General features: G+C 34.4%; 3 protein-coding genes across 6 annotated transcripts; 2 read left to right on the forward strand and 1 right to left on the reverse strand.

Annotated features, from left to right (window-relative positions):
- Positions 1–619: 619 nt before the first annotated feature.
- On the forward strand, positions 620–3,934 carry LOC121241407 (NADH dehydrogenase [ubiquinone] 1 alpha subcomplex assembly factor 3-like). Its single transcript, XM_041139164.1, has 5 exons — positions 620–879; positions 1,007–1,123; positions 2,392–2,426; positions 2,943–3,043; positions 3,709–3,934. The coding sequence occupies exons 1-5, from the start codon at positions 704–706 to the stop codon at positions 3,793–3,795; spliced, it is 516 nt and encodes a 171-aa protein (XP_040995098.1). The 5' UTR covers positions 620–703; the 3' UTR covers positions 3,796–3,934.
- Positions 3,935–5,004: 1,070 nt separating this feature from the next.
- On the forward strand, positions 5,005–12,001 carry LOC121241530 (ribose-phosphate pyrophosphokinase 1-like). The gene is made up of 9 exons (XM_041139326.1): positions 5,005–5,279; positions 5,446–5,628; positions 6,906–7,154; positions 7,843–7,986; positions 8,814–8,981; positions 9,464–9,533; positions 10,053–10,134; positions 11,118–11,277; positions 11,624–12,001. Exons 1-9 carry the CDS (start codon positions 5,154–5,156, stop codon positions 11,660–11,662), a joined length of 1,221 nt encoding a protein of 406 aa, XP_040995260.1. The 5' UTR covers positions 5,005–5,153; the 3' UTR covers positions 11,663–12,001.
- Positions 12,002–12,140: 139 nt separating this feature from the next.
- LOC121241529 (protein PIN-LIKES 3-like) lies at positions 12,141–17,309 on the reverse strand. 4 transcript variants are annotated; one of them, XM_041139323.1, is made up of 12 exons: positions 16,973–17,255; positions 16,652–16,815; positions 16,326–16,505; positions 16,133–16,212; positions 15,911–16,035; positions 15,037–15,158; positions 14,526–14,765; positions 13,969–14,061; positions 13,467–13,567; positions 13,020–13,072; positions 12,699–12,887; positions 12,141–12,401 (listed from the first exon to the last, which is right to left on the reverse strand). In XM_041139323.1, the coding sequence occupies exons 3-12, from the start codon at positions 16,458–16,460 to the stop codon at positions 12,277–12,279; spliced, it is 1,263 nt and encodes a 420-aa protein (XP_040995257.1). In that variant the 5' UTR covers positions 16,461–16,505; positions 16,652–16,815; positions 16,973–17,255; the 3' UTR covers positions 12,141–12,276. The 4 variants fall into 4 exon arrangements, 3 of the variants coding, with proteins under 3 accessions (XP_040995257.1, XP_040995256.1, XP_040995258.1); XM_041139322.1 differs by lacking the exon at positions 16,652–16,815 and having other exon boundaries at positions 16,973–17,253; XR_005935732.1 differs by lacking the exon at positions 16,652–16,815 and having other exon boundaries at positions 12,169–12,401; positions 12,699–12,906; positions 16,973–17,309.
- Between the last annotated feature and the right edge of the window lie 240 nt (positions 17,310–17,549).

The raw sequence follows: 17,549 nt of genomic DNA on the forward strand, positions 1-17,549 counted from the left end.
ATTCGAAGTGTATAGAGCGGGTGCTGTCTTCCAAGTGTTGTTTTACTATCAAGTAGTAGACCTTGAGGTATTAATACCACCTTATCTGAGGGAGGATAAAGAACAAACTGGAGTTTTGGTGAGTTTTGTTACCTGGTGCTTCCCAAAGTAAAAATAAAGCTCATTTTGGTCCTACCAATTAGCAAGTAAATTAGTGCACGATCACAACTTTCTGTACAAAAGAGTATTAGAACGAACCATTTCAAATATTTTATATAGAATAGTAAAATTTTTCTAATATATATATAGATTATCCTCCATTCCCCCCCCCCCTCTCCCAACCCAAAAAGTCGGAATATCTGTTTTTTCTGAAACTATTTTTGAGTCGGATAATCGACTAAATGGAATGAGTCAGTTTTAGGTCGGGTCGGAGAGCAGTCCTAATTTTTATGATAACACAGTTGGATATAATTAATATTTGTAAGAAAAATCATCTTGAACTTGTTATTTTTAATCATAATTTATTTATTGATGTGAAATATTTTAAATAAAATTTTATATTAACTAATTAAATATAAATTCATTCTTATTTTTCATTGTCGTATCAATCAGAACTTGGGTCGGTTGGTTCGGTTAAGTCCGGGCCGTCACGTTTCCAATTCGGAAAGAATAAGACCCGATAGTGATATTTACACGACTGGGCCATTCCATTCAAGAGAGAGCGATGGCGGTGAGACACAGAGCAGTCGCAACGCTGCCTAACCTCATTCGGAGCCTCCGAAAGGAGTGTCCAAAGCCAGCGAGCCAAGCGGCGTTGCCGTCGCTGAGACGCGCTTTCTCTCTATACGATCAGATCAATCTCATCGACAACGTCCCCGAAGACCAGCTTCGCTTTCAACGGTACACCTTTATCGTTTCTGTAACTTCGCTTAAGATTGCGAGCCATTATGTTTTCGAGACGGCTTTTGTGCTTTTTGGGTTCTAATTTGATTCGAAGCAGTGATTAGGGTTTCTTCTTTAAGCTCAGGTATACGGAGACAGGCTTCACCGTAAATGGAGTGGATTATGAAGGTAGCTTGCTTTGCGTTGGGAACTTGCTAATGTCTTGGGCTCCTAAGAAATTCCCACAGATCACTCCAGATAGGTATGTGCGATAGATTTTGTTTTTTTGTTTCTCCCTTCTTTTAAATTGATAAATTTGGTTTTTTTTTTCTGTTGTTTTTTCTTGGCAAGCTTCATGCCCGTATGTCTGTATTTATTTATTTATGTTTTGGGTGGTTGGAATGATATCTTCACTTCCCTGATAATCTCTACTGGTCAAGTGCTATATGAATTTCCGGACTTCGTATGCAACATGCACAGGCAATTAACAGCTAGTTCTGCCAGGAAATTACTAAGACGTAATATATCATTAAATGATAACTCTACTGTTGATTGCCCAAATGATAACTCAATTTGAGTACAAATTCACACTCTAACATGAACCTTCCCATTTATCATGTTATTCATTAGAGTATTCTCAATGGCTTATATACAAGAAATGTAAATTATTTGAAGAATTGTTCAAAAAAAGAGTTCCATCCGATTATGTAAAAGAAAATCTAAACTACATTTTTGCCACAGTAACCCGCTACATGTAACGGTACTGTTCATCCTGTAAACAATTTTTTTTAATTATTTATATTTCATTTACTCTCTCATTTTCTATTACTTTGATTTTCACCATGTAAGCAAATTCTTTTTATTGTTCATCATTTAAAAAACCTCTATTTCATTTTCTTCGAACAAATATATTGGAAATATTTTTTATCCATTTTTTTCATATTTTGATTTTATTTTTAATTTTTATTTGGCTTATATATTTTTATTTTGTATGTATAGGACTGAATTATATTACATTGTATATAAAAATATATTGCAAAAATAAAAAAATATATGGATTTTGCAAATTTATTGGTAGAAAGGAAATATTTAAAAAGAATAAAAAAAGATTATTTAAATTATATGAAGAAAAAATAGATAAGCTGATGTATGATATATTGTAAAAGTCAGTATACAAAATAGAAAAAGTGAGGTTTGGTGATGTATTTTAAAGGATTAGATCAAGAAACCATTGTGAATGCTTAGGCAAGAGTTCTGATTATAGAAATGTTTTAACTCTCAGACTATTTTTGTCGGTTTTTTTCCAAATCCAAAAGGAATATATTGAACTGCTAAATTAAAATGGAATACATCATTTAAGTAGTTAGTTGAAGTTTGTAATAGTCAGTCATGGATTGGGCTGGAAAACATGATTTTATGTTACGGAGATGATTAAAAGATTGGAAAATAATGTTTTGAATATTGTTCTCGGCTCTAGCTACCCTCACGCTCCAATATTTGACATTTCTTCTTTCTTATACTATCGTGCAGCTTATCTATCTTCCGAACAGTGCGGCCAATACCAGGTATGAATTCGAATGGTGATATTGTCCTGCAGCAATGTTTGCCCCTTATTTTTACTTCTCACATGCTCCTTTTCCTGTATTATGACCCAATTGTTATCTGAAACATGGGCACCCTGGCAATGACCAATATTGCACACATCAAACAGTTATGTAATATACCATCATGGAGAATGAAATATTGAAGAAATACTGAAAAGCATACGTCTACACTGTTTTAAAACAAAAAAAGCTCCAAATGTACTTGTGGTGGCAGCCAAACATGATTCATCTACATGCATTTGTAATTTTATGTCCTGTGTTTGACAATATCTAGAATCGCAATGGATATGCATCCTGTTACAAGTAATGTCACTGTAACTCGTATATATGATGAAGTTTTCTATTTATGTAACTATATGTTTGTATGCATGTATTGATGTTGGGTAATTATGCCAGTTTAAAGGTACTGGTTGTTATTAGCAGCTACTGATCTGCTGCTTATTTTTTGTTGACCATCCACTTGATAACTTTTGTCAGAGATTTTGATACTTGGATGTGGGCGGCACATTGAGCCAGTGGGTCCTGAACTTCGGCGCTTTGTTCGGTCTACTGGCATGAAGTTAGAAGTCCTTGACTCGGTATCTTAGCTTCCCCCCTTTTCTGGGCTTGGCTTCTTTCTCTTCTGTTATACCACTTATGGCTTTTCAAAGCAAAGTCAACATTGTGACCATATTCCTCTTCAGCTGAATAAAAATGAAAGATAAAGGAAGAAAAGAGAGTAATGTACCATATGAAGTGCCACGCCACAAAGGGATCCCACAAAAGCAAATCCACAAATTGACATAACTTCATATGATACGTTAGATTTACTTTACAATAAAAGTAGCTTTACAATCCAACATACAATATGAAGCCATGTCAATTCAAGGGTTTGCTTTTGTTGGATTTCTTTGTGGTTAAAGCATTTAGTATTTCTCCTTGAGAATTGCCTCAACCTTTTAAGGAACAAGAAGGAAGGCTTTACTGTTTGGAAAATGTATGAGAGGTTCAGCTGCAAGTTAGTAGTAATTATGGCACAACCTGTCATTGAATTTACCTGGCCCAAGCATAAGGCTTGGAGAGGGTGAGTCTGTGTGCTCTAACTCTATTTACAGAGGAAGAGCTAATTCAGTAATGGGCATCTGTAAAGCCTTTACATGGTCGCAAACATAAATGTAAAATAGAGTACTCGATGCCCTCCTTTCCAGTTTTGAACAAGTGATAAACATGGGATCTTCCTGATCATTATCCTCGTTTGTTGCAGAGAAATGCTACATCAACTTACAACATACTGAATGAGGAGGGTAGGATTGTGGCTGCTGCACTTCTCCCATATGGGATTTCTTCTTGATGCCCATCCAACATTTGATATGCTTTTCATTTTTTGGATTATACGAGTTGCATTTCAATTAACCTATTGATAATGCCCTTGCCTTGTAACCAGCACCGTTTGTGATTTATAAAGAAGATAAACTTTTGTTTTATGTAAATAAGGTGGATTTCCAAAAGGGATGAATTGGACGTACCTGCTGATGTGGGTTGCTATTTTTTCATTTTTTTTTCCTCATTAGGGTGTGGTGAAGAGCTGCTGAGTATAATTTGTCTTGGACATAAAATGACAACTCCAAGGATTTAGCTAAGTTGCGTTTGGATGTTGAGATGATTTGAATTATGAATAATAATATTTTGTGGGTCCTATTGAGATGAGTTTAATTTTTTTATGAAAAATTAAAAAAGTAATGGGTGTCATTAATTATTGGTTTGAGATTAGTTGAGATGAGTTGAGTTGGGTTCATATTTCAAACATAGCCAAATTAAGGCTTTGTTTGATTCTTAAACTTATCTCAACTCATCATTATAATTTTTTCAAATTTCAATATAAAATATAATAAATAATTTAATTCTTTTCAAATTTTAAAATAATAATAATATTAAAAAATAATATTCTAATAATATTTTATAATCTCAACTTAATTCAGTTCAACATCCAAACGCAGCTTAAAATTCATTTTTCAAATTACATCTTTTAGAGCTTTTTTTAACTTTTATTTTAAAATTATATGGTTCAAATTTTCGTAAATTTTAGAGATGTTTTCTTTACATTTTAAAAGTTTTATAAAAAAATACTTATAGATATAAATGACTTGATAATTGATATGAAGTATTTTACATAATTTAAATTCTTGGAAAATTAAAAAAAAAACCAAGAGGATGGAGATTAACAAAATTTTCTATATTTGAGTTTATATTCTTTTATTATATTATTTATTCGACACATTTTAAAAAAAATATATCACTTAATTATATAAGGAATTATTTAAAATAAACATCATAAAATCAATTAACAGTTATTTTTCTGTTGATAATAAATAAGGAAAATGCTTCTCTCACGGATGGCCACCGATTGCATTTTTTAATTTTTATTTTTTTTACTTAAGTAATTATTTTAAAATGAATTTATATTTTTTATTTTTTTTAAAAAAATATTTAATGAATTTAAAAAAATATTTAAAAAAAAAAAAGACAAAATTGTTTTGCCTATTCGGTGGCTGTTTCGGTGGACTCCGGAGTAGCACCGTCCAATAAGTAAACCGACGGTCCGTCCGACGAGCTTGATCTTGACTACACTTGTTAAGCCCTCCTCCTTCGTCTCTCTCTCTCTCTCTCTCTCTCTCTCTCTGATAAAGGAAACAAGAAAGGAAAAAGAAAATGTCTTCTCTGCTTTACTCGTATTCTTTACCATCCATCCCTACGTCACTCCCTTCTCCTTTCTCTCGGAGTTCGACCTCCATTTTCTTCCCCCGCCCTCGCATCCCTGCCTTCCGAAACGGCATCGTAACTCTCTCTCTCTCCCTCCCCCCCCCCCCCCCCCCCCCTCTCTTTCTTGCTGTTCCTTTTCTTTTTCAGTGCATGGTTTTGGGATTCGGTTTCCTCGTTTTCCTTTCTCCTCGGAGATGGGTTTCGGATTGATTAGAGAAATTCCCGTTAATTCTTTTTTCAGAAATGTGCTTGGGAGGAGCCGTTGAAGTACGATAACGGCAAGCCCTCCATTCCAATTCTTGGCACTGAAAAACCTATTCCGGGTCGTTTGGCTTCCGACACGGTCCATTTGAAAGATGAGCTTGACAAGAATAACACTATGCTTCGGATCTTTTCCGGCACGGCCAATCCCGCACTTTCTCAGGTCTTCTTTGCGCTTCTTGTAGCATAATCTCGTTTCTTTTTGTAATATCTTTTCTTTTTGTGAGTTTTTTAGCTTTCTCATCCTATATAGACATATAGATATCCCCTGTTGTCAACGCTGCATCGTGGATTTTCCGTTACGGTTCGATACAGAATGGTTTAGGTTTTGGGCGATTATCCATTGGATAGAAATGTTTTTTGGGAATACAATTACAGAAATGGTATCATAAATTTTGAAACGAAACATAACAATTTGATCGGCTCATGTTTCGTGGGCCAGGCGGCAAATTTAAGAAACCTCAAGCTGAAAATTTGGGGTCCTTAATTGTCACTCTTTCGCCACTACCATGGTGGTCGAATCTTTCAGTCATCATATAAAAATTGAATAATGCACATCGTTTAAATCTTTCTTTATAGGTACACATCATTTAAATCTTTGCAAGCACACAGGCACATCTGCTATTGCAATGCAGGATAGAATCCACTGAATTGTATATTTCACAATAACTGGTTGGTTTTATTAAAACCAAAAATCATGTAAGTAATGTATGGAGGCAATCTTTGCGATTGTGATTAAAGAAAATTTTCCTGGTAGTATATGGCAGGGTTACATGAATGAATAATGTTAGATACAGTCATGGGTTGTGCAAACGCTGCGTACTCCTTTTGAAAAAGTGGAATCCACCATTAAAAAATTAATTTTTTTCATATGAGTCTCATATTTACTCACTTTTTTTAATAGGAATGCGCGGCGCTTCGCACTACTACAAATATCATTTCTCAAGCGTATGCTTATTTACATTTTATTGTTTACTTAGGAGAGCTTAAGAAATGAGATGAGATGAAAATTTTGTAGATAGTAGTAAGATGTTTTGTGAATAGTGGTAAGATAGTTTGAATTAAGTATTTATTGGGTTTTAGAAAAGGAGAGAGAAAAAGTTGAATAAAAAATATTATAAAATTAAAATATTGTTAGAATATAGTTTTTTTAATATTAATTTTTTTTTGGATTTGAAAAAGTTGAATTACTTTTTGTTTTATGTTTAGAAATTTGGAAAAGTTGTAACGATTTTTGAAAAAGTTGTAATGATTAGTTTGAAAGTATTTGTATTTGAATGATGTTTGGGAATGAAATGAAATGAGATGAAATGAGATGAGATGGATGGGATGGGATGAGATTTGATTCCAAACATCCCCTAGTTTTTCTTGAACCTTTATCAGTGTTATATGAAGATTTTTGCTATGCACGTGTCTGATGCAGCAGCGTGTATTCAATAGGAAATTGCATGCAACATGGGTCTGGAGCTTGGAAAAATTAAGATTAAACGTTTTGCCGATGGTGAGATATATGTTCAGTTGCAAGAGAGTGTCAGAGGGTGTGATGTTTATCTTGTGCAACCCACATGTCCTCCTGCAAATGAAAATCTTATGGAGCTTCTGATCATGATTGATGCTTGTCGAAGGGCATCGGCCAAGAATATTACTGCAGTGATTCCATATTTTGGATATGCCAGGGCTGATAGAAAGGTAACTTTGCTTAATTAGAAAAGCAACTCGAAAATGAATGTGGCTTGAGGGTCAAACGTGGAGACACTCCTTTTGGTGGATGTATCACTTTCTAGTTGAAACTGTTCATCCATATAAATTGATGCCAGGGCTATTGCACTGTACTTCTGACCTGGAATTGGCATGTTCTTCCTATAGTAGATTAGGGCCTTAGAACCCTATGAACTGTATAGTTTTGGTTTCATTATATTCATAATTTATTACGTGCCAGTTATTAACCCTATTGCCGGTTTATTTATGCTTTTAAGCATCCATTCCCAAAATATAATACTAATTGAAACAAATATTGGTATAAAGAAAAGACAATTTTCATACTAAATAGGAAATCTTAAAGGCACAAATTGTTAAAATAAGTTTAAGATAATTGGCATTTTTACCAATAAAAAAAAGAAGATAATTGGTAGTTTCTGAATATGCATTTTATAGAAGTTCTGCCTAAGCTGGCTGTGGTCAATGTTAATATTTAAGGTTACTCTTGTGTATACTTCCTGCGTACTTGGGTTATGCCTATCTACTTGCATTAATAAATTTCTTATTACTTATCAAAAATATTTAAGGTTACTCTTTATTAAGTTCAAGTTTATTTTACTCATTATCTTATTAAGTTCAAGTTTATTTTACTCATTATCTCTGAATGCTGTTCTTTCAGTCTCAAGGGCGTGAATCAATTGCGGCCAAACTTGTAGCAAATTTGATTACGGAAGCAGGTGCAAACCGTGTTCTTGCTTGTGATCTTCATTCAGGGCAGTCCATGGGCTATTTTGATATTCCAGTAGATCATGTATATGGTCAGGTAAGAAACCCAGGCCACTTGCATTTATTCTATATTATTAAACGTATGCAAGGGTGCCTGAGTTTGACAAGGATGTCCTTTCTCTGAAATAGCTACCTGAAGTTAGTCAAATCAAGAAAGAGTTTGGCTTTGATGAAAAAGCTAACAAGAATACTAAATTCCTTCCTCCAGTCAAATGAAAAAAGAGTTTGGCCTATTTGGGATATAGCGGGTTATGCCTTCCCAATTAGTTAATCTCCTAGCATATTGAAAAAGACAGTTTAAGAGCCACATAAGGGAGCACTATTATGCATTTGAAGGGAATGAAATGAGTGTAGTTTTGAAGATTGCGAAAAATGGTGTTGGAGCTCTAGTCATCCTTTCTTAATATTCTGTATCATTAGATAGTGGTCCACAAGAGTCTAGCGTCTTCTGTCTATACTTTTTTTTTTTTTTTTCTAATTTTCTATCACTTTTTTTTTTTCCTAAAAGTGAAGATTGTGAAAGCTAAAACAGAATATTAGGTTCCCTTGGAATGTTTTCTAGTTATGTTAGTAAACTACATGATTTAGCTTCAAAATAGGTGGACTCCATATGTTTTTTTTTATATATAAGTAAGGGGTAAGTTTTATTGATACAAATGAAATAGGCATAGCCCGTGTACACAGGAGGTAAATTTTTTGAGAGCCTTCGTTGATATTAGATTGACATATACCTGAGTTCTTTGGCATTCTCTACTGCATCAGACTCACTGCATACTTGCATGTTTCATCTATAGAAACGTTTCTTAGTAACACTTCCTTTTCAGTTGGTTGATCAAATGGTGTTTGTTTCTTTTGCCCCACCAGCCTGTGATTCTTGATTACCTTGCCAGCAAGTCTATATGTTTTGATGATCTGGTAGTGGTCTCACCAGATGTTGGTGGTGTTGCTAGAGCCCGTTCTTTTGCCAAGAAGTTATCTGATGCACCTCTTGCCATTGTGGATAAAAGGCGTCATGGACATAATGTGGCAGCGGTAGGATCTTCTAAAATTCAAATTGACTGTGTGTCTCTCCTTATATATGGATTGATTTACACTTTTTGATCTCTTGTTGCTGAATTCCTAAAGCTCATGTGTTTTATGTTGACTCAATGAAGTGTGAAATTATGAAAAAAAAGTGATTTCCTGTATCCAGTTTATTGCATTCTCATCCCTTCAAGTCTTTTTATAAATGCAGTTTGCCAATCTTTATTATAAATCACAGTTACGAACTTAAAATTAAAACATTGCTATCGCTGTTTAAGCTTTTCTAATTTCAGCTTCCAAATTGTACCCAGAGTTATGCCTTAGACTTATAATTTGAATAGATTAAAATCAAATATTGATAAAAATATCATAGCAAAAATTGTATGCATACAATTTTAGCATACAATTTTTGCTATGTTATTTTCTTTGATTCCTTTCTGAAACAGAAATTCTCAGACCCTCATACGCATATCAATATTGTCATCTTGCAGGTGATAAATCTGATTGGCGATGTGAAGGGGAAAGTAGCAGTAATGGTGGATGACATGATCGACACAGCTGGTGTGTCTCTGTGCTCTCACTTGTCTCTATTGGTTAGAAAATGGTCTCTGATGTAAATTTAAGTAAACGATTAGATGTAGCAGTCTTTAATGTTTTTCTCACTTGTATTGCAAATGGAAGCCGAACATGATTTTGTTTCCATTTTTAAATAAAGGTTTAAAAAAGAAACATGATTTATTATGAAGGTCATTTAAGGTATATCATGATGCTTTTTATTTTTGGGGATTTTGGCATGGCTTTTGCCAATTATTGGGATGCTTCTCTTGGGCTTGCAGTACTAGGTGATTTTGTGGCTACAAGTCTTCTGGGTATGATCAACTTGAATTGTGCTTTAGACAGCACGTGGTTGGCATTTGAATATCTTGCAATTCATAGCCAAATTAGTATGTTCACTGTTACTAGTGCACTACTGATTTTGATCTTTTTAAATGATCAAACGGACTGCTCATTCTTTCTTAGTTCATAGTTATTGTTATTTTCCTTTGTTGTTAGTGTAACTAGTTTTCTGGTGGGTTGCAGGGACGATTTCCAAAGGTGCATCTCTTTTGCACCAAGAGGGGGCAAGGGAAGTCTATGCATGCAGTACACATGCTGTTTTTAGGTATCTTTTTTTTTTTATAAGTAAGAGATAAATTTTATTGATATGAATGAAATAGGCATGACCCATGTACACAAGAAGTATACAAAAGAACACCTAGATACATTCTAAGATCGATGAACTAAAGACAAGAAATCATGATCCTGTTTTTAGGTATCTGAATCCTTCTTACATGAGTATTCTCTTTTATTCATTCTGGCATATATTAAAAAAAATGTCATCTGAAGCAGCAAATTGACTTGTATAATGTACATAATTGGAAGGTGCAATGGGAGCCAATAGCAGTTGCTTCTATCTTATTTTAGGATAAAAAAGTAGGTGGCAGAGACAGTTCTTTCTTCTGAAGTACCATATGCGTCCATATTTAGTTCATTTTTGAGTATTTTGTAGTTGGATTGTAAATCTAGTACATTGCTTTAAGTGGTTTTGAATCCTGTGATTCGTTTGAATATTCTAATTTTGTTAACTTCCAATTCCTTTGATTACTCATTGTTTATTAGCTTGTGGAAATACTTTTCCATCTTCAATATTTGGGCCCAAGCTAAGGAATTATTCTTTATAAATTCTGGTTTGGCTGCAACTGTGGACCTATTATTTAATGATTCTGGTTGTAGCCTTCATAACTTTTGGATGATCTTGTATATTTCTAGGCTCTGGGTATTGTTCAAACAAGACTTTTAGCATGGGAAAGTCTCCAGGGGGAAATACCCTCACATGCACGTAATGGGTTGAAAATAACTTTTGGATTATCATTTCTATATATGTCTTAGATCCCTGTTTCTTTTGAGGTACTTACATATATGATTTAAGGACACAAAAAAATCTTCTGCTTTTGATAGATAAATTCCTCAAAGGGACTGATTTTATAACTACTGGCACTATGCACTATCCATGTTGGATTTGTTCCTCTCTTTGTGAAATAATTTTCTTTTTAATGGATCATGAATTCTTCTGCTAGCCTTATTGCATTGCTTTTCTGTTTGCAGTCCTCCTGCGATTGAGACATTATCAAGCGGTTTGTTTCAAGAGGTAATCGTAACAAATACCATTCCGGTGTTGGAGCAAAACTATTTTCCTCAGCTAACAGTATTGTCAGTTGCAAACCTCCTTGGGGAGACCATATGGCGTGTTCATGTTGACTGCTCTGTAAGTAGCATACCTCACAAAAATTGTTTAAAGACAACTCGCCAGAAATTTGAATTTTGAAAAGTCTGAAGCTACTTTAGAGTACCCAAGTTACTGACCAAAAAAAAAAAAGAAAAGAAAAGAAAAGAAGACGGCGTGTATGCCATTCCATATCTTTTATAAGATTTCCTTGCTGCCATGTTGTTTCCTAACTTAATTTGAGGATATTAATGTCCATACCGAAATGAAGGTTTTTTAATGGTCAGAGCAATTTAACATTGTTTATTTTAGTTTTTTTTTTTTTTTTTTTGGGTGATCTATAGTGGTGGGATTAATTTCATTTTAATTTTTGTTTTTATATTGTCAGGGTGGCTTTGAACATTATTCCAGCTTGGGTATTGACTGACGATTTACACCGGATGTTCCCTGCTTCCATTTCTGTCACTGGCTGCCTTGTTGTATAATGGAATTGATGGTAAAACTAAAATGTATTAGTGAGAGGATATCTTCTTTTCAGCTTGTTTTCAAAGCCTTGTACAGTTAGAGATTTACGGATTGATTCTTTCCATTTGGTTGAGTTTTAAGATTTTTGCAGGCCTCCATAGCTTCAAACCCTACTATTCCTTATTTTCCTTTTTTTTTTTTTTTCTTTGGGCCAATAATGCATTGTATTCATATAATAGATAATGCATTGTATTCGTATAATCGATAATTCAATGAATTTTGGTTGATTCGTTTGTTGTCATGAAGTTGGCTATGATATGTTTCAATTTGATGTTTTATAGAATTCCTCTCAAGAATTTATGGCACAGGTGCAACAAATGGTAAATTGAGTTATGTTTTATTAGATCAACTATTAGCTAGGGTTGATATAGATAATATTACACCAACACAATAGATAGCTGATAGGACTGAGATGAAGATGTAGTATCTAGCAATTTTTCTTTTTATGCGAAAACAAAGTTGATAGGACTGAGTTGAAGATGATTTCAGGCCATCAAACGAATCAATTAATCCAGATTAAAAAACAAGCCACATGAAGATGGTCGACCATAGTGTCAGAGAGAATGTTGCCACAGCATAAGTCCATAGCATAATGACAGAGCATTCACTTTCTCCTGTCTCAAGCAATTGAGAAATGGTACCTGCAGCAAGTCCATGACACATTAGCATCGGTTACTCAAATATTTCATTCATTGGCCAAGCAAACTTCACCAATCGAGATTCAAATCAATCCATACTCAAGCAATTCGTTTAGATTTGATAATTTCTTGAAGAAGATAATTTCATGGGCTTTGAGTTGGTCAGTAAAACAGTTTATGCTAAGAGACCTATATTTCTACCTTTGTCTAGAAATATAAAAATGAAATCAAAATGGGAGGTTTCAAGCATAATATATTCATACATTTAAACCAAAATGAGAAAGTAGTAAGCATACATACCTACACTCATTGCAGGTGGAAGAGCATACTGAAGCATAAGTGTAAACTGATATAATGAATCTGATCCCACCATGCCAAAATGGTTTGCAGCCTTAACAATACCAATACCCAGTGAAGGCATGATGATGATGTACCGAATTGCGATAATCCCTACAATGAGTGATGGACTTACTCTGGCACCTTTTAGACCTGTAAATGAAAATGATGTCTATAATTTATAAAAATATCAGAAACCTTCATGGAAATTCATGAAGAAACTATAGCGAAGTCAAGCCAACACAAGACACTCAAAATAAATAGCAGATCAGTATTAAAAGCTACCTCCAAGAAGGTTTGCTCCAATTATCAGTGTCATAGATGGTATTGTTGCTTCCCTGGAGAAGAGAGAGCAAGCTAAAGCGAATTAATGCAAATTTCCAGATCAGTGTCACAGGGTTTCATCATCATGTAAACATAGTTGCTCAAAAGAAAGAGTCTGCTGCTCTTAGTAGTCGACAGAGAGACTTTTTGCTAACATATATGTAGTTTACTTGAGTAAATGAATGATAGAACTGATACATTGGTCTTCTCACGGGAGTGATTCAAACATGCTTTCCACTAAAAAGTTCAAATTATTAAAAGTTCACATAAATATTAACACTACTTCAAGTTGCAAATATAGAAATTTCGGAGTTTAGAAGTTTGAGCAAAAACTTGAACCCCAAATCAATCAAAGGCTCAAGGAGTAGGAGCTCTACTGAGCCAGTAGTAGGATTCATAATTTCATACCCTAACAAACTCGCAGAGTTGTAGATGGCACGAAGAGGAGCATCATCACCAATCAGTACCTTTCGAATTGGGGAGACTATTCCGATGATAAACCCAAAAATCTACAAAGGAAAAACACAATAATTTTAGAGATCCCTCTGTGGCATATACACATTAACTAAGAAATTAATTTGGGAAAAAACAAATGCAACTATGCAAAGCATTTGAAATGATTGTGGCAGTGTGTTAGTTTTCATTAGTTCTGAATTATCTCATTCCCCTTTATGTGCAGGATTATATTCAAGTTTCCAAGAAACATAACACTTCTATTTCTGGAATGAAGATGATTTTGATTTATCCTAATTTTGCCAACTCAAGGGCGAGATGGAGTATATTGCCAAGATCATCTACTTTTTCTTTGATATTAGAACTATCCCCTTCAGGATTACATAGGATAAAAGGGATGATTGATAACAGCTCAAAGAAAAAGCTTTTGCTGAATAAACAAGCATTATGAGCATACTGCTGCAATTGTAGACGGCGCAAACAATTTTTTGAGGTCCACAAGCCCAGTAAGCTTCTTAAGGTGCAGCATAGTCTTTCCCAGAAACATTACCTACCAGAAAAATCTTTAAAAGGTTATTTCATTCAAGGAGACACAAGAAGGAGAAAAAACTAAGTTGCCTTAACTAGCAAAGATATTAGGTAGAAAACAGACTAATAACAATGGATATTAGTGAATGAAAAATGTGTTAACTAATGCATTGGTATTTAACCTTACAGGGAAGATGTTAAATTGCTTAACAAAAAGATGTACTTCTTCTTTTACCGAAGACATGCCAACCATTATTCTGATAAAATGGTGAATGGTTTCGTATGTTGAGATTGCAGTTTCTTACAGACAAAAACAGTCCCCTCATCTTAATATTTCATTTAACTGTTTAGTATAATGTTCGATTTTAGGTATAGTGTTCTTTAGTTCCCATTGATTGTATTGATCATGTTGAGTGGAAATCAAACTTTGAGGGAAGAAAGCTTTTGAACATTATAAAAAGGAAACCACAACATACTAGAAGAAACCTTTGCTTTTCCTTTGGATCCAGGCGAATGGACTTCAACTTGATCCATACACTCCTCTGAGCTTGGGCAACCCTCTGAAGGAAGGAGCGGTTCTGTGCCAATCTCTGAATGTAAATACGAGGTTTCTCCTGAAATGTTATCCCTTGTCGTAGAGCCATGTGTGCCAGTGTCTTTAGTTGCCTTGTTTGCATATATCATCATGATAGGATACACATAAGACCATATATATATTGCACCTAACTGCATAATCAAAACAGAAACAACAAAAAGATTCAAATTCATTCAGAGATATTTTTGGAAATGTAAGACTTACAAAAGGCAGCCCAGTTCTGAAGTGCCTGTGCCATTGATAATTTGATGTAGTTCATGGTTGACATCTCAATCAAGAGGTGGTGGCTATAGGAGATATGGTAATGGAAGTACTGGAAATATCTTATCACTACATCAAGCTGGTCTTACTGTGACATTTGTTGATTTTTGTGATTTTAGAGTAAGAAAAATGGACTATTACCGCCATAGAAAGAACAGCATAAGCCTCTGCATCAGTAGAGCACACAGAAGAATCTCCAAACGTACTATCATCCTCCTCACAGACTGCCGGGAGGATAATCAGAAGCAAGTTCCCTAAATTTCCTGCAAAAAACAAACTCTCCCCAAATTATGGTGGACAAGTGCCTTTCACTTATCCATGTAAAACTTGTGGCACAAGTAGTTATTCATGTACTTCAGGAGGGCTGAACATTGGCAGGCAATAATTTTCTCTTACTTTCCTACAACCCTATCCAGTGTTGATCGTATTTTATTTTTATTTTTTAATTTTAGGTTTGGTAACGTATTCTTTCAAAGAAGTTTGCAAAAAACTTCTGGCATTTGGAAACAAGATATAATAGATATACCAACTTTAAGTACTAAGCTTTTCTATATTTATTACAAATACAAGATTTATCTAAGAGAAATGATAGTTGCAATCATGAGTGTGTAAGCGTCGTGCAATCACTTTGAAAAAAGTGAATAAATACGGGACCCACATTAAAAAAAAAAAAATAATAGTGGACCCCACTCTTTTTCAAAGTTACTGCATGGCGCTTGCGTACTCCGCGACTGCATGTAGCATTACTCTTTACCCAATACTACTACAACTAACTAAGGTAGACATAGTCAGTTTTAAGTCTTTTTTGCTTTAGACTGAATTTTAAAACGAGTTTGTATTATCCCAATTACAAATCATGCTGAAGATATGAATCCCATAATCCTTCAGGCTGCATGATATGATCCACAATGAAATTTTTATGGTGCAATACATATTGCAATAAGTCATCAGAATTCTATATACCCTATATCAGGGTATTCTTAATGAATCCTAAAAAATTCGGATTTTTGTCTACCTGCAGCACAACAACCAATGATAAGGCTTTGCAGATGTTGAGGAGCTCCTGTGATTTTTATGAGTATCCATGCAAGTGCAGAACCAATAAGGAATGTAATAAGGACATTCACTAGCATGAACCATCTACAGATCAATCAAAAGTTACTCGGTGATGAAAAGAAAAATTAAAAGAGGCAGAGGCCAAAGACTTTAGACGTATGTATGACAGAGCTGAACTCACAAGGTTCCCAAACTGCTTACTGTAATTGAATCGGCTAGGTCGCTGACGATCAGTGAAGGAGTGAACACAAAAAATACTAGCTACATATAAAAAAGTTATGTTGTTATTCCTCAATTTGCAGGTATTGGGAAGGTAAACTAAACCAAGAAAATAGTACAGCATCGTCAAAAAATTAATAATAAAATTAACTGACTTTATTCAAAGACTGCCTGGAAATTGCCCCCAAAAGATTTATACGCTCCATTCCAAGAAATAGACCAACAGCCGTAACTAAGAGTGTCTCTAGAACTGGCATCAATGCTACAATGAATAGAGCCAGAAAGTCCATTGCAAACTTCGTTCACTGAACTCGAGTGGAAGTTTTCTAGCACGCCTACCCAAAACAAATGACAAATGATGACTACTCAGACACAACTTTAGGGAAGACTCCAAATCCAATAACAGGGCTGGCAGAGGGTGAAAGATACTGTTACACTACTCTAGTTTTTTTGCTCTCAAAGTTTTTCAGTAGGATCTTGCTCGTTTGATCTACCAAAAAAACAAGAGCAAGAACTTCAAGGAAACATGTAATGCTCAGATTCCAGAAGTTCATTTATAAAACAACACCCAATCCCAGTTTAGAGTCTTTAGACAATCTCCGACTACGTGCCCAAAAATTTTCATTCCTGTATTTGGCCTCCTCTCTTTAACAAAGAAGCATGGTTACATATACATCAGTTTGGATGAATGTTCATCTTTCATAACCAATATAATTGCTTGGAAAAAAAAAAAAAAAAATGAAGAGTTGCTGCTGCAAAGAGCTTAGTAAATGTGATTTTCCTTTCTCTACGAACGACTAACCTTGAACTGTGAACTTCAAGAAAACGAACAGCTGCTACTGATGCTCTCAAACTTTCATGGATGCCAAGAAAATTATGAGACTCCTTATTGGATATTTCTAACTGTGTCTGTGTGTCGGTCAGTCAGCGATCCCAAAAATCTATCAGTCGATGAGATTACTGTAGTTGAACAGTTACTCATTGGATACTTAAAGAGGCTGATAGAATGTTAAGATATTGTCTTTTTCTGATTATTTTCGTGTGGTCACCATTTTTGGTCTAATTTAAGCTCAAAAATGTAATCTCAGAGCATTATAAATCTTCATGATAATTTAAGCATGCATGCAAATCTGTTTTTTTTCCGTTAATTAAGTAAATTGTTCTACAAAGTTCGTCCAAATCAAGCTTGATACCACATTGGCTGATAGTTAAGAATGCTGTCCCCCCATTTCAGCGGGCTTCCCACGCAGGATTAATGAGCTTTTCAATTTTTTCTTTTCATTAAAAAAATTATTTAAATATTATTTCTTAATATTATTTTTATTTTAAAATTTGTAAAATTTATATTAATTTTTGTATTTGAATAATAATTAAATAAA

The sequence above is a fragment of the Juglans microcarpa x Juglans regia genome, chromosome 7S (assembly GCF_004785595.1).
Source record: "Juglans microcarpa x Juglans regia isolate MS1-56 chromosome 7S, Jm3101_v1.0, whole genome shotgun sequence".
NCBI classification, from domain to species: Eukaryota; Viridiplantae; Streptophyta; class Magnoliopsida; order Fagales; family Juglandaceae; genus Juglans; species Juglans microcarpa x Juglans regia.

Coding starts and splice junctions, on each gene's coding strand:
- LOC121241407 (XM_041139164.1), top strand. CDS start 704: ATGGCGGTGAGACACAGAGCAGTCGCAACGCTGCCTAACCTCATTCGG. Junction 880..1,006: donor GACCAGCTTCGCTTTCAACG/GTACACCTTTAT, acceptor CTTTAAGCTCAG/GTATACGGAGACAGGCTTCA. Junction 1,124..2,391: donor CCACAGATCACTCCAGATAG/GTATGTGCGATA, acceptor ACTATCGTGCAG/CTTATCTATCTTCCGAACAG.
- LOC121241530 (XM_041139326.1), top strand. CDS start 5,154: ATGTCTTCTCTGCTTTACTCGTATTCTTTACCATCCATCCCTACGTCA. Junction 5,280..5,445: donor CTGCCTTCCGAAACGGCATC/GTAACTCTCTCT, acceptor TTCTTTTTTCAG/AAATGTGCTTGGGAGGAGCC. Junction 9,534..10,052: donor TGACATGATCGACACAGCTG/GTGTGTCTCTGT, acceptor GGTGGGTTGCAG/GGACGATTTCCAAAGGTGCA.
- LOC121241529 (XM_041139323.1), bottom strand. CDS start 16,460: ATGGACTTTCTGGCTCTATTCATTGTAGCATTGATGCCAGTTCTAGAG. Junction 16,036..16,132: donor GTAAGCAGTTTGGGAACCTT/GTGAGTTCAGCT, acceptor ATTGATCTGTAG/ATGGTTCATGCTAGTGAATG. Junction 14,766..15,036: donor ATGCTGTTCTTTCTATGGCG/GTAATAGTCCAT, acceptor TTGATTATGCAG/TTAGGTGCAATATATATATG.